Source organism: Buteo buteo, chromosome 10 (genome assembly GCF_964188355.1).
Source record: "Buteo buteo chromosome 10, bButBut1.hap1.1, whole genome shotgun sequence".
NCBI classification, from domain to species: Eukaryota; Metazoa; Chordata; class Aves; order Accipitriformes; family Accipitridae; genus Buteo; species Buteo buteo.
The window spans coordinates 33,783,168-33,798,792 of NC_134180.1; the positions used below are offsets into that span (position 1 = coordinate 33,783,168).

The 15,625-nt window shown below is 54.7% G+C and overlaps 1 protein-coding gene across 1 annotated transcript; it reads left to right on the plus strand.

The window, feature by feature from the left end:
* Window positions 1–15,295, plus strand: LOC142035165 (uncharacterized). Its single transcript, XM_075036985.1, has 5 exons — window positions 1–114; window positions 10,067–10,537; window positions 11,619–11,948; window positions 12,108–12,274; window positions 13,069–15,295. Exons 1-5 carry the CDS (start codon window positions 48–50, stop codon window positions 13,111–13,113), a joined length of 1,080 nt encoding a protein of 359 aa, XP_074893086.1. The 5' UTR covers window positions 1–47; the 3' UTR covers window positions 13,114–15,295.
* Window positions 15,296–15,625: the final 330 nt, after the last annotated feature.

Here is a 15,625-nt window from a genome sequence, read left to right on the forward strand (position 1 = left end):
GGCACCGCCCCGGTGCCGCCGGCGGAGCCAGCGCGGATCGGCCCAGCATGGAGGGGACGCGGCGCGCCCTGCTCCGCCTCGCCGCCGCTTGCTGCCTGCTCTGCGCCCTGCCAGGTACCGGGGACGGCCGCCCGAGGGGCACCGGGGCGGCCCGGGGGGGGGTCCCGCCCGGTCTCGCCGCGGCGGGGAGCGCAGCGCCGGGGGCGGCCGTCGGGGCAGCGCCGGGGCCCCCGGGCTCCTCCGCCCGCTGGCGGGGCTGCGGGAGGAGGGTCTGGGGAGCCCTCCCCGGGCACGGAAGCCTCCGGGGAGCGGCGCCCCGGGCTTGGCCCCGAAACTCGGGCGAAGTGCCCGCGGCCCCGGGCGCCGGCGCCCCGGCAAGGTCGCCCGGGGATGCTCGGCGGGGGGCCGGCGGGGGGGGAGGGAGGGAGGCCGGCGAGCCCCGCGCTCAAGGCAGCAGCGAGGCCGCCCGCCCCGGCCTTGCCCGTACAAGGCAGCTGCAGGCAGCGCTCGCCCCGCGGGCGCTGCTCCCCCGCCGGCGGAGCCGGGCCGGGTTCGGCTCCCCGGCCCAGCGGGGAACCCGAGGGGATGCGCGGGGAGGGGAGCAGCGAGCCCGGAGGCGCTCGCCCACCCACCGGCATCCGGCCCTGCGAGCCCTCTGCCTCCCACCCTGCAGCTCTCGGGTGCCCGCGAACCCGCCGCGGAGCTTCCCACCGAGGGGACCCCGGACAAAGCCCCAGCTCCGCCGCCTGCCTGCAGGCACGGGGCGCCCAGTCCCGTCGTGCTGCGGGAGAGGAGGCGATGCCGGTGTCCGGGACGGAGCAGGAGCCAGACCCCGGCCCCAGGCAGCCTCTCCCGGGCTGTATTTCGGCTCGGCTCCATCAGCAACACGTCCCCACGTGGGCAGGCGCAGTCTGCAGCGTGGCGCTGACAGCCCCGGCCACCGACAACGCCGCCGAGCCCTGCCGCGTGGCCGGGAGCGTACCCCGAGTCGGGGGGCTGTCGCCATCCCCCGTGACCCTGGCAGTGACAAACTTAGGGGCTTGCCTGGGGCTCGGGAAGCGAACGCGTTTCCTCTTCTTTGCAGCTGAGAAAAAAAGACCCTTGGCCAGACCCTGGTCAGATCACAGCACGGTGACGGCAGCAACAGAGGTTGAGGCGTGACACATAGAAACTCGGTTTCTTATAACTAATTGGGCTGGTAAAAACCTAGCTTAGGTGCCTGTGGGGCTGAGCCCTGGCAGCAACAGCAGTGCTCAGGCTGAGATTTTGGGTGCCAGATGCAGTTTGGCTGGGTTTGAGGCTAAGCACGGGGAAACAGTCTCAAGCCAGCCCCCTTTATGTGGGCGAAGCCTCGGGTAATGCTGCAATCCCCGTGCGAGGGTGGCTGCGCTGTGACGGGGTGCGGGGAGGTGAGCAGCCACTGGCAGAGGAACAACTCGGGCTTTCTATTGCTGAGAGGAGGAGGAGGAGCTCAGGGCTGCCGCTGGCTGCGTTGGCCCCCTGTCTCCCAGTGTTTCCAGTCCCCAGCACCCTGGGGTACCCCCAGGGAGCCCTCTGCCCCAGCTGGCTCGTAGGAGCCCTCTTGCTACAAAGTCCAAGAGGAATTCTGGAATGTACCAGAATTAAGGTTGCGCTGGGTTTTTCCTGGGATCTTTCGTGCTTAGTGTCCCAATCCCAAAGTACCTTCACAGCCTCAGGAAATGGCACCTATGCAGCTGGCCTGACCCTTGTCCTCATGGCTTTTGGATCCACTAGCTAATCCCAGCCACAGTTGTGAGAGCAAATGTTTTGTGAAAATAGATGGCGTGGAAGAGAAGCCACCAATAAAAAAATGCCCCATGGCGAACACAACCCTTAATGAGACACCAGAGAATCCCAGCAGGACAGTGATGGGGGAATAGAAAGGTTCACCTGGAGATTGGCCCCAAAGTTGATAGTCCCTAGAAAAACCCATCCATAACAGGGTTTGTCCGAGCTCTGTGAGCTGGTCTCTGCCCTACCCCTGGTGCAGATCCCCTTTGCCCCCCATGTCCAGCAGCCCCTGCTCCCACTCCCCGGCCGGGTTTGCTGCGGGGAGGCAGAGGGGCTCGGGCTGCCGTGTCCCCCATGCTCTGCCCACCCCAGCCTCTCAATGCAGCCTTTCTTCGCTGCCTGCGGAAATCCACTTCCTCCAGCACCATTAGCCTTACAAATAAAACCCCGGAGTAATTTTGGTCTGGGCATTTTGCTGCCTCCCCCTCCCGCGCTGAGCTGCCTTGCAAGCAGAGGGGACAGCACGGGGCTGGGAGCGGCGCGAGCGCATAAAGCCCCGTCTGTCGGGGCCCGGGGCCGTGCACACAGGCGGGCAGTGTGTCCACTTGCAGAGCCCCACAGCCAATTTGCCGTGATTTTTTTTCCCCTTGTTTGCCCAGGGCGAGGGGGAGTGGATGGACCCAAGCCCACGCTGGCTGGATGGCTCCAGCTCTCTTGCACCCAGAATCGAGCCACAGCTCGGTCCTCTCCTCAGGGCGGTACCTCCGGCTGTGTGGGGTAACCACCGACCCTGCACCCCCTGCCCAGCCCCATCAAGTCGTGCCGTCGGTCTTCGAAGCCATTTCTGCACGTGCTCTTCCCCCAGCCCCAGGTACAGGGTGGATCTTGGCTCCCTGCTGCCCTTCCAAGGACTGACCCGGTGGGCAGGGGCGAAACACTCGCCTCCTTCAGCTCCCTTTGCCCCATCCCTCCCGGCAAAAGGGAGCAGGGGCGATCCAAAGCGCAGAGGCCTCTCCCCCTCCTTCCTTTCCACCGAGACATTCTGGTTGGGCAGACGCAGTTCTTGCTGCAGGGGTTTCCACGGGGCTGCCTTGCGGTGACGCTGGCAGCCTTCGTCCCCACTGCACTCTGTGGGGTAGCTCTCGTAAGACTCAGCACCACTTGGGTCTGGAGCCGTGTCCTGAGCCCTGTAGGGCTGCTCAGGGGAGGGCCAGGGGATGTGCTCGCCCTGCATGACCCAAACTGCGGCTACTCAGGGCAGGGTGCATCCTCCAAGGCCCACAGCCCATGAAACCAGCGGCCACACAGCTGGAATGTCCTGGGGGGCTGCTCAGGGCTGGGCAGATTTGCTGATGTCCAGGCTGCCCCCAGCTCATGCCACACTGCACTGGAGACCAGGCTCCCTGCTGACATGGGGCTGCTATTAAGGTAACTGGCTAATTAATTTTCTCCTAATGACATGCTTCCTCCACTGCAGCTGTGACTCCCAAGGTAAGCAGGGCCAGGTCTGGCTGATGCCAGAGCTCCCTGCTGTTGCTGTATTATCGGGATTACGCAGCCCCAGAGAAGGGCAGGCTTCCCAGGCCTTGGGTGCTGTGCGTGTCCTCAGAAGCCTCTGGGCACAGGGGTCTTCAGCACAATGCAGCTTCTCTACCGAGGAACAAAGCAAACAGCATGGGAGCCTCCTGGGCACCTTCTTGCCAAGCAGGGCGCTTTGTAGCTGCATGCAGCCAGTGGAAAATAACTGGCTGGTGTCACAGTGGTGGCTGAGCAAGGCAGCCTGCTCTCGCCCTTTGCCCTGCCACAGGAATTTGGGATAAGCCCCCTCACCTCTAAATGGGGCTTCATGCAAACCTGTGGGAAAGCAGTTTCTTGCATCTCTCCCCACCCCGGCTGGGTGGGGAAGGGCTCACGTGGCGGGGCTAGGCAGAGCGTGCCACCCTGGGGTGCTATATCCTGCAGGCAGGCGCTTGGGCTGGCACTGCCCCCCTCCCCAGCTCAGGCTCCGGCACCGCTGCGTGCTCTGGGCATGTCTGTGCTGCTTTATGGGTTTTCCTAGTACTGAGGAACCTGTGCTCAGCATTTATGGCGCTGTTTCCAGGGCTGCTCGTCTCTGCTCTCGCAACTCTTGCTCTGCCCGGCTCTGCTATGCCACCGTCGGCTGGCTGTCCCCATCCCAAATGCAGTGCTACCAAACAAGGCGGTAGCACTGGCACACTCCTGGCTCCCCTTTTTGCTCCCCAGGGGTTCAAGCCTGAGGCCTGGCATCTGCAGATGCCCCGGGGAAGCATCCTCCTGCCTGCCCGGGCAGGTTGGGCACTAGGCTGTCCCTCCCCAGCACTGTGCTCGCTCAGCACCCCATATCTAATCTGAGCCCCGTCTCATGCTCGGCTCATGGCCACCTGCCTATCGGGCTGGAAGGAGCTTCTCGGTCAGGAGACTCAGTTTCTATTCCTGTCCCTTACCACAGCCCTTGCTTTGCAACATGCCTGGCCTGGCAGCTTTCCAGGGCTATGCCGGGTGCTCGGCACCCCCAGTTCAGCCCCCCCCAGTTTTGCTGCCTGCGCAACAGGGCATGGCTTAGCTTGCAGAGGCCACGTGGGGTGCGGTGCATTAACTTGCTGCCGTACAAGAGCTCCGCTGTGGTCCCCAAGCGGGCTGCAAGGTCCAATCTGTCCCTTAACCCCAAGCCCGGACTCCTCGCAGCAGGCTGAGCCGGTTTAGGCTCTCTCTGCCGGGATGGGGACAGTCCCGGCATCAGCCCTGGCAGGGAGAGCACTGGAGCCTGCAGCAAATGCAGCCCAGTGGTGTCCTGCCTCCGTCGAGGTCCTGCAAGGTATCAAACTGGAGCTGAGTTTACAAAGCGGTTCCCCTTCGTACCAGATCTGTGTCTCTGAGCCTCCCTTCTTTGCAACAAGGATGTTGCTCTACAGCATCCCTGGGTGCATCTGGCACCTACCTGAAGGGCTCTAGAAATCTCTTCTGTCACTTGTTGTATTTATTCCAAGCTCTGAGTTAAGGAGAAGAGGTCAGGCTTGGCTGGTATCTAATCAGCAGCTACTCCAGTTCTGCTTTTAAACGAAATGAAGAGCCTTGGTTTTAAATCCCACTATATGGTTTTATTTGCATTTATACTCAAGCTCTTTTTCCTTGAAGAGGTTGTTTAATTACCGTTGGTTGGTAACCATAAAAATGTAATAACTGGCAACAAAAGATAATTTCTACACTTAATGGAGTACTTTGCTAAGCAATAGGATATAAGATAATTGCTAAATACATACAGGTTACAGCTTATGCTGTTACTTTTTAAACATTATATTAATTTTGCATTTTACTAGGTTGTTTGCGACTTGAGCTGTTACACTTAAATGGAAATTGAATTCAGTTAGTGCACAAAAATAGCATTTTAGAAGGGTTTGTGTGCCTTTTCAATGAATCAGAGTAGTGGTTTGACATGCATTCTGTAGGAAGCTGATTTAAGTGAGGTGCTATCCGCAGACAGTGACAGCCTGCGCAGGAGGATACATTCGCACCAGGGAGTCCTGCTCCCACAGGCACTTTTTGTGAAATCCTGGGTAGATCCGTTCTCGTCTTTGTGCCCAGCTCTCGCCTGGATCTCTGTGTGCCTCTTCCAGTGGCGACTGCAGCGTGCACCCCGCTGCCCTGCTCTCCCTCGAGCCCCAGCAGCCAGCCTGCTGCTGGCTTCCTTACCTTACGTGGCTCTCCTACATCTCACCCTAAGAGGGATTTTAGAAATGGTGGTAAAGCCTATGTATTGGAGCCGGGTTTGTGTTGACCCTTGGGGAGCTCAGGCTGCTGTTCCTGGCTGAGATAGGAAGGAGGGTGCAGAGGATGCTGCTGGGACTGAGGCAGGAGGGTTGTGGCAAGAGCTCATCTGCAGGCTGGTCCAGCTGGGGCCCTGGTCTGTCTTGCTGCCTTGTTTTATTCTGAGAAACAAATAGATGGTGAGGTGGCTGCTGTGGCAGAGGATGGAGGAGACATCCCCACTCTGCATGGTTGCCCTGACACAGCAGCAATGCTCTGTGCTGGTTGTGCAAACCTTCCTCAGCCCCTCGCTTGGCCCCAGCCCTGAAACTTGGGCAGGGAGTGCAAAGCAGGAACGGCCCCGTCTCCTGCAGAGCTGGCTTCCTTCACTCCTCTCCGTTATGGCATATTTATTCCATGTCTGCTCTGGAGCTGGTGGGAGCTCGGGCTCATGCATGGAGGTCCCTCAGTGTCGTCATGCAGCGCTGGAGAGGGGCCGAAGCCGTGGGCTGATGCTCAGAACCCTCCCTCCCCTCGCAGAGCAGGGAGCATTTCCCACCCTTGTCCAAGGCAGGGGCTTCTCGGCTGGCTGCATCCCTCCTCCCTTGGGACTGTGCTCTTCCTTCGCCCCTCTCATTTCCCAGACAGAGGTCACTACAGTCAGCACTGTCTGATGGGAGCTGCCGCTCCAAATCCACCAGCCCTGCCCTCATGTGGTCTGAGATCACTGGTTCTCACCATGACTGAGCCTGATGGTTAGCGCAGACACGGGGCAGGAGTGGGGCTATAGCCAAGGGACCACCAGCCAGCTCTGCTTTAGCAGGCACTGCAATGTAACCAAAGCACCCTTGGTTCCCCATCAGGGAAACGGAGATGCTGTTATTATCAGAGCTCTTGCTTGCAGCTGGTCCTGCTTCTTCACTTGCAGTACGGTTGTAGTTGCTTTACACCCTGGATCTGAGGGTGACTGCAGCTTCACTAGCTGTCTTGGGGTGCTGCAACTGTCAGGCCTTGGAGGATCCCAGAGCAGGTGAAGCATCCACACTAACTCCTTCCCTTTCCACCTGAGACAAGAGGGGCACGGTTCCCTCTTGTCTGCAGGAGCTGATGAGGGCGATGCCTTAGGCAATGCAGCCACAGCCTCCCTGGCATCTGGTGCAGGAAGCGGAGCTTCTCCAGGAAGACGCCAGAGTAACGAGCTCTGACCTGCATCTCTATAAGTAACTAATAAACAGCTAAAAACATCATCGCTCAGCGACTGGAGCAGCAGCGACAGCGCTGGAGCTGGGGATTTTCCGACCTGTCGGGCACCCAGAATCCAGAGCAAACCACAGCGGTTGGACCCTGGAGGATCACAGCTGGCGTGGGGTTCGCTGGGTCTCATCCAGCACAGCCAGCCACAGCGGCTTCGCAGCAGAGCTGCCGTCTCCCTCACTGTACTGCAGAGTTTGCACCAGAGCTGGGTGGGAATGGGTTGCCTGTTTGGGTGAGAAAACTGCGGGAAACAAAGTTGTGGCATTGCAGCAACGATGTTGCAAATCTTAATGCAAGACCCTATGGGGGAGTAGTATTATTTTAAAACAAAACTGAAGTAAAATTCATTAGTGCTTGCACTCCTAACATCCACAGGCTCACAAGCACCAAGTGGCACCTATTGGGTGTTTCCCCAGGTGCTTTGCTTGGTGACTGTCTGCTGGCTTTGGATGTGCCCTTACCCCTTAGGAGCTGACAGATGGTGAGTGATCTTTTGTCTCTTTGTCCCTGAGTGATCAGGATTTACTCACTGTTCTTTGTTTCCTTGTCCATCTTAAGGCTCTTGCCTTGCTCTCTATCTTCCCCCCATCATCTCTTACTGGCTTGAGTCTTTGTGTTAGCCTGGTTTAGGCTCTCCCTTTTTTGCAGGCTCTCCTTTGTTTCCTGAGCTGGGTGTGCTGTGATGTGCTGGGCTGGATGACCCGCTAATCCAGGTGCCATCAACACCTGCCATGCTCAAAGGCCTCTGAGCCGGTGCCCTGCTGCCCCAGTAGTTCCCCTTCCTGCTCCATCCCTGCCAATTTTAACATCTCTTCTGCAATTCTCTACAAACCAGATTTTACACACCACAGTGCTGTGTTACACCTGACCTGGGCTGGCTGCTGCTACAGCACAAGCCTTTCTGCAATGGTCCTGATACGTTCCTGTAGGATACAGGGCTGGAGCAGCCTGTCCGCCTGGGCACCGCTTCCTTGGGGGTCACGGACACCGGGCAATTCTGCAGGAAGGAGCCGTGTGGCTACTTATGGAGAGAAGAGCTTAGGGAACTACTACTCCCACTAGCTCTCCCTCTTGCAGACAGCGGGGAGCTGTGTGTGCAGCCCGTCCTCATTCGCAGGGTGGGGGGAGCTGCTTGTCCTCACAAACCTTCCTGCCCCACAGCACCTCCTGGCAGGGATGCCAGCTCCTGACACTGTGAGGAGGTGCCCTGGCATGTAGGACCGACTCGTCTGCCTTCCCCCTGGCTTTCCTTTCCTAGTCAGAAACTGGCACAGCTGTTTCGGAGGTGCTCAAGCCTTTGTGCATGACAGCTCTCCCGAAATCTTTCCTACACGTGACCCCAATCACAGCTTGCCACCCTGTGGGGGGCTGCCCCAGGCACAGGCCAGCTATGCAAAGCAGCACGTAGCCAGGCTCCTCGCTGGCCGGGCACCTGGCCACCACCTTTCCTGTTTACCCCACGGTGACAGTGCAGCTCTGTGTGCGTCTCTCGCTACGTAGGAGCAGGTAGTCGGGTGTTGACAGAGCATCTGCCAATGCCCAGCTGGGATCCTTCAGCGTTGCCCAGCACAGGCTCTGGAGCTGCTGGGATCTCACCCAGCAAGCAGCACACTGAATAGCAATGCTGGGTTTAGGGCTGGAAATTGTCACATGAAGAGCTGTGAGCTTTGGTGCCTGATCCCAGGAAACACAGTGCTCAGCTCTTTTCCTTCCAAGTGTTACTCGTCTAAGTGTATCCTATGCCTTAACTCCATTTCAGAGAGCAGCTTGCTTTGTTCAGAGGCATGTTGTGGCCACAGACAGCTGGATCCAGGCGAGGCCAAAGGGAGCATCACTTACGCCTTCGGTCTTCATGTTGAAGTTGCCCCAGCTGGGGCTCCCCTTGAGAGCTTGTTCTCCAAATGTGCCGAGCGGGGTTGTGCTGCCTGCTCGTGCATCCCCCACAGGAGCCCTCCTGGGACTGGGGCCCTGGGCCGGGGAAGCACAGCTCCATCAGGCTGCTTCAAGTTTTTGAATTTTCCAGCTGGCTGGGGTACTGTGAAAGTCTCCTGAGGGAGATGTATTGTGTCTTTTTTTAGGGCCTGTTAAGTGCTGTAGCTGGAGAAGAGCTCTGATAACTGTGTCTGTTCTGAAGAGCTTTTAAAAACTGCTGAGACTTCCCAAAACCCTTAGTACAAAAGTGGGCTGCTTTAGTGGTGGATGAATGTTTCTTGGTTACGGCATCTGCCTTGGATGCTCCTCCACTGTGAAGAGAATGGACATGAAGATGGATTTTCTTCAATACCTTTATTTTTTTCTGTAGCTGGCTCATCATGCCTCTGTGGCTTGAGTAGAAACTTGAATAGAAGTCATCAAAATATTGACCATGAGATGTTTTGAAGTTGTCTGGAGATTCCATCCTGATGTGGCTACACTTCCCTGTTTTCTTCCTGTTTACACCCTAAAAAACCCTCACAGGATCCCTGTTTATGAACAGGCAGTGTAAGAGCCTTGTGGTTTTCCTCCTCTCGCATGCTGTTACGCCGTCTAATGGCTGTGGATCCAGGGAGGGGATCCTTGCTTGCTGCAGGTTCCTGCTAGGGAAGCTGGCCCTGTTTGCTGTAGTGGGAGGCTGAGTAGCTCCCCATTTCTATGACAACAGTCACACTTTATGGAGGTGATGTGTTCATAAATAGCTTGTGAAGGTGGGTCCCAAAGTACACCACCAGCCCCGTTAGCTGTAGTACTCTTTTGCTACCCATTTCACCTTTCCCTCTACCAGCAAGCTCACACTACTACTAAGATGACTAGCAATACATGCTTTACCCTTGCCAGCCACAGACTTTTTAAACATCGCTTTTCTACACTTCACCGGGTCAGGGGAGCTAGAGGATCTACTTCTACTTTTTCCCCCACTTGTACTTTTTCTGCAATTCTGACTCTTTCTCAATTAACCAAGGAAGACTTATCTAGGTTTCTCACAGAATTAGGTCTCAAGTGGTACTTTTTTAAAAAAATGAAATTCTCTAAAAAGGTTTAAGAGGTGCTCCAGGGTAGAGGGGTTAGTGATGCTCACCCCACAGAACAGCAGCACAGGGCTTGGGGTGGGGGTAGACAGGTCCCCTAGAGCAGGTCCCTGTCTCAGAGAGGCCAGGAGGACAGAGGAGCTATTTGAACCCCTTCCTCAAGTGTAAACCTGTGCTGGATTTGGAGTTAAGGGGATGGAGAGGTTCAATCCTTGGCCTCCTCCTCTGTTTCTCCTCTCAGTGTGGTATCTCTGACAAACGTCTCAGCTTTTCTTAACTCTGTTCCATAGGAGAGGGACAGAAGACAGCAGAGACCTTGGTGTCACCATCACCTTTTCTTAGCACAGTGCTAACCTCACATCAGCCAAGGGAAGCCTCTGACTTCAGTCCAGTGACTACTGCCATTCCTGAGACAAGCCTGGAGAAAAACTTGACTGCTGCACCACTCAATGCCACTGGAGCCCAAGCTATGGAGATGGAGGATGCCTCCATCCCTACCACCCCCATGGTAGGCACCAAGGCAGAGAGACTGCAGGCTTCCACCACTGCCAGCCCTGGGGACGTCACAGTTACACAGCATGAGCACCACAACATGAGCTTGTCAGTCAACAGCAGCACTGAAATCCCCTCCCCTCCCCTGACTGCCAGTACCCTGGAAGAAAACCAGCCTAACCACGAAGGCACAGAACCTTTCAGCACAACTGAAGAAATGGATGATGCCACCAGCGCAACCCCCACGGTTCCTCTGAGCAGTGTGCCGGGTGAGGTTTTGCCTTTACTGCCTGTGCAGAAAGTCCTGCCCTGATGATGCACAGCCTGGAAACTTCTGTGAACTCTCATGGGAACTGGAGAGAGGGAGAAAAGGGGGATGAGCCATTAAGCACAGCCAGTTCAGTGAGACTGACTTGCAGAGGTGCTGTTAGTTCAGCATTCTCTTTGCAAACCCCATTAATTATGGTATTAGTTGTGCTGGCTGCTTTCTGATGAGGACATTGATTGTGTGCCTGGAAGTCCTTTATACATCTCACCCAAAACAACATGCTTCAGCAGTGCTGCCCAGCTAGGCTCTTCCTGCACCAGGGCTGGGGGCTCGATAGGAGCCTTCCCTGCTGCCTGCAGAATGGGGCAACACACCCTCCCTTAACACAAAGCATGGAGATGGGCAGGCACAAGCATCAGCCCATCCATCCCTGGGCAACCATGGGAATCCCCACCGTACCTTCAGATCCCTCTGGGCAGCATGGCAACTGGCTGTAGGGTCTGTGATCCCAGTCTCGCTCACCTTGGGGCCTGCCAGGCTGTCACACACCCCTGATGCAAGGCAGATATTGATTGACCCTTGATTTGTGTGGTGTTCATGCACAACTGCATCATTCGCCCTGGCTTGTATCACGGGGTCCTGCTGTTCTGTGATGCACGGACAGAGCCTCAGGGGATGCTGCTACCCAATCCCTGCACAGCCCCCTTTCTGCTCCCCATAAGGAGGGGCGAGAGACCTTTCCCAGTCTCTTGCTCTGGGGTGATGTCCAGCTCTGTGCAGAGCTGAGGCTTCTCTGTTTGCCCTTTGTCCCCAGAGGACTTGTGGGCCCAGCTGACATTGGCTGACATTGCAGATTGGCACATACAAAAACCAAGAGGACCTTCTAAGCACTGTGGCTTACAGTGTGGCTCAGCTGTGGCTGCTCTGTAGGACCTGCTTGTTTTCCAAAGGGTTGTCAATAAGCTGCTTTTCCTGTAGTCACAGCAGTCTTCCTCACAGCCTTGCTTCCATCTCGTTCAGTCCCACAGAATAGTGTGCTTGCACTTTATCCTTTGAAATAACTGCTTGTTCCTATTTTGCAGCAACAACTAACAGTTCTCAGCTGGGGCCTTTTGATGGGCAGACTGTGGGGCCTACAGCAGCAAGGTCTGAAACCAGGCCAGCAACAAGCCCTGTGGGTACCACAGGGGAGAGCACCGTGGAGCCCAGAACCTCCTCTGCTCCCATCTTCACCGTAGGGAGCACATCCTCTGCTACCACCTCCAGTGCTGTGACAGTGAGGCCCCTTGTGACCAGCTCCATGTCTACCAGCACAGCTGCCACCCCCAACGGCACATCTACACTGGAGCAGTCATTAGAGCCCGTGCACGAGAAAGCTTCTGTGTTGGATGTTGGTGATGACGAAAATCCAGGTAAATGCTCTGGTTTTGTCCCTGCTCTCACAAAACACAGCAAAGAGTTGGGGCTACCTGAAATTGCCTCTTGGTTGTACTAAGCAGAACCAGAAAAGACAAGGCTTTGCTACCCCTTGAAGGCTCTCCTTTGGCTTCATTCCCTTGGTATTCTTGCAGAGCTACCCAGTTCTCCTTTGGCTGATACAACGAGGGCTGATCCCTTGGTAATCACTGTGATCTCCGTCTTCATTGTCATGGTGGGCATCCTAGGCCTGGTGGGCTTCTTGAGATACCGCCAGCACAACAGCCGCATGGAGTTCCGGCGCCTGCAGGACCTGCCCATGGTGAGTAATGCCTTCAGACCAGACTGACATGGTCTGGCTTGCTACTGGCTGCTTTGCAGTTCCCCTTCTACTACATTAGCAATGTTTTGGGTATTTGCAGCAGCAAGAATGCTGATCACAACTCCTGTTCCCTCTTAGGTCCCTCTCCTTCCATCCAGGGTTTGAATCAAGACAGCAAGTCTCAAGGTTGGCCACTAAAGAAGCTCTCTGCGTTCCCCTCACTCTGCAGGGGAATGCTAAGAGGTTAAACAGAGAAAGGAAGGGGAGCTCCATCCAAACTTCCCCTGAAATGACACCTTCCTAGCCTCTCCTCCTGTATTCTGATATATTTGCTTTGTGACTATGACAAAGCAGATTCTGTCCTCTGTTCTGGGGAGGTTGTCTGTCTGTCTGCGCTTGACCCTTTGGGGATATAAAAAAGATATGAGGGTTTCAGAGGCTGGATTAGCTCTGGGGAAGCTGCAAATAACTCCCTGCGCTTTCTGGGACAGAGGAGTACTGCCTCCCTTCTGTAGCTAGCAAGCAAGCTGATGCTGTTTCAAGCTGAGTGGAGTTTTCCACAGCCAGGCTCTTCCTGCATGCACCTCTTCTCTCCAAAAGCTGCAGCAGGAGAGGAGAGTGGCAGTCCAAAGATCCAGGAACTGCGCAGGGACAGCATTTAGGTGGATTGCAGATGGCCACAACTGTGACAGTGTGGATGAGAAGGCTGTGCTGCCTGCACAGCACTCTTCCAGGCTGGGACTGTATGCCATCGTGCAGACATCTCATTAAAGCACGCTCTTCTCTGCTTCTAGGATGACATGATGGAGGACACCCCTCTCTCACTCTACAGCTACTAGGCAACCAGGCTGTGCTCTGCCTGGCCGGCTGAACTTCCCAGAGGAGAAGGCCTTGAGGACTTGGTCCCAGACGATCTGCTGAGGAATGAGGGGCTGTGATTTGCACACAACTGAAAGATCCTTTTCAGATGGCTTTTGATTTTAGACATTTTAAATAATTCAATGTTGACGTTTTTATGCTGGGAATCAGAGCCCAAATCTGGCCCTTTCCTCCAGGCTCTCCTCAAATGCCCTGAAGAGGTGCCTCCTCCTTTTAGTGTGCTGACCAATTAGCCAAGACAACCTTTGCCATCACGTTCTGCATGGATCTCTGCTGTCCATCTTGGCAGCTGCTGCTTTCAAAGGAGGTGGGCAAGTGATCCATACAAGAGCTTTTAACACTGGTGGTGTCAGCACAGTGCTAGCAAAGGAGACTGCTGTTTTCTGAGGAAGCCAAGGGTGTGGAAATCAGTTCTCTTGGGCTCCCTCTTGTTCTGTATTTTTAAGGTTGTTTGTTTTGGTTTTTTTCCTGCACTTTTTTTTTGTTCCTGTTTCAGCTTTAGTCCTGGGATTGGCACTGCCCATCCTGAAACACCTACCAGGAGGACAACAGACTGCTCTGCTTCCTTCCTACATGTGTACCTTTTCTCTAACCAGGGAAAACAGTTTTGTGGCCACTGGAAAAGTGCCCTTGCTACTTGATGTTGCTTTGAAATTGCTGGGAGGAAAATGAACATAATTTTAGCTTAGCAGGGCTTGATAGGACTCAGTCTATTGCCAGTTAGACACACTAATTTGGTCTCACCAAAAGTAGGAAACTGTGTCTTCTATACTTGATGCTTTCAGCATATGCATAAACTCCTTGCCCAGGCTCAGTAAATGCTTTAGTCCATTCCCCTGCCTGGATTGACACATGCCTTTCCTCAGGTACCTCCCATTTGCTGCTAGCATCTGGTTGCTGAAAGTTGTTGTACAAAACTAGTACTGCACTCTCCCTCCTCTGCTATGCAAGGTCAAAGCTCCTTTACCTTCTAATATTGGTCTTTGAGCCAGTTGGTGTCTTGTCATGAGGACAGATCCTGGATGTAGGTGCCTTCCTCCCCTTCCCTTTCTAGGTGTTAGGCTGATTAGATTCTGCACTTCTGCCTCAAAATATCACTGCTCTAGACTGCATCCAAGGCTCTTGAGGCCCCTCAAGGAAACCCATGGACCAGAGCCTCTGAGTGTAAGTCTGAGGATCTTTTGGTGCCCTTGCCTCAGAAAGACCGAGAGTGTGCATGACATGAAAGTCTTCATGTCATTAACACTTGCTTCTGTTTTCTAATTCACATTTGACTGCAGGTAAGGAGAAACATATGCCTTCTCTAGAGTGTTTGATTTTGGACTAAGCCAGTTGCTGCCTCAGGATACAGCAAGGGCTAGAGATTATCTACCACATTGCTCTTACAAGCCTCAGTCTCTCCTCTCCTTTCAGTAGCAACGCTCACTGACCCCACAAAGGACAGACACCAGGCCTCACTAGCAGAAGTACCTTTTTTTTCCAGTGCTGTTATTGCTTGTCTTAGCAGGGAAATGGGAATTTCCCCATCAGCAGGGCTCAAATTATCTGTGAAGCCCAAAGATGGAGCAGAACTGGTCTGGGTCAAATAAATGAACTAGGTAATACAGCAGTTCCTCCTTCCTGTGTTACTACTTCCGAAGTGGCTGACAAATGGCTGCAGTGCAGTTTGGGTTCAGCTGTTGGCTTTGGCCTTGCATCTGTTTATTGTAAGGATGCCCAGTAAAACAGGGAAGAAGGGTTGGTTCTCTCCTACTATTATTGCATGAAAACTAAAGGGCAATTGTCACAACTCCAAAACTTTTGTATCAAGCATTGTCTGCACAGAGCAATCTCCCTAGCTACAGACTTGTTTCCTCTGCCAGAGGGCAGGGTGCTACTGGTTTTTGGCACAAAGAGAGGCAAGTTAGTGGTGGAAAACAGAACTCCATCCTGGCTGGAACTGGTGCAGGCTGGCATAGCTGGAAAGTGTCTCGGCACACAACCGAAAGAGCAGGGGCTGGTTGTTCTGGTTTCCCATGCATTGCTGTCCAGGGGAAAGGGGTGAGGAAGAAAACTTGCCCAACACCAAAGTGCAACTTTCTTTGTAAAATATGTTAATAGTGGATTTTTTTTTCTGCAATAAAGTTACAAATGCCAAAGGTGTCCCAGTCCTCATATTTTCATTGCAAACATCTAACTGAAAAGCTTTTGTAGATCACAATGAATCCTGTGATAGATAAACAGCAGCAGTTTGGGGTAGAAAGACTCACAGAGCTGATACTAGTGAAAATGCCAGACAGCTCTAAACCATAGCTCTGAGGGTTCAGAAGGACACCACCCCCTGCTTGTGTTGCTTCTTGTCAGGGTCATTCCCTGTCTGGGTTGACTGAGATTAATTTCTGTACAGTCAAATCAGATGAAATCTGTCTCAGCGAACCACACTAGACCAAATAATCTAACATACACCTTTAGACTCTCTTCCTTTGCCTCTGA

Bases quoted from the DNA above. Each gene is read 5' to 3' on its own strand.
- LOC142035165 (XM_075036985.1), top strand. From the start codon at position 48: ATGGAGGGGACGCGGCGCGCCCTGCTCCGCCTCGCCGCCGCTTGCTGC. The intron at 11,949-12,107 runs GTAAATGCTCTG...GTATTCTTGCAG, and splicing joins TGGTGATGACGAAAATCCAG to AGCTACCCAGTTCTCCTTTG. The intron at 12,275-13,068 runs GTGAGTAATGCC...CTCTGCTTCTAG, and splicing joins GCCTGCAGGACCTGCCCATG to GATGACATGATGGAGGACAC.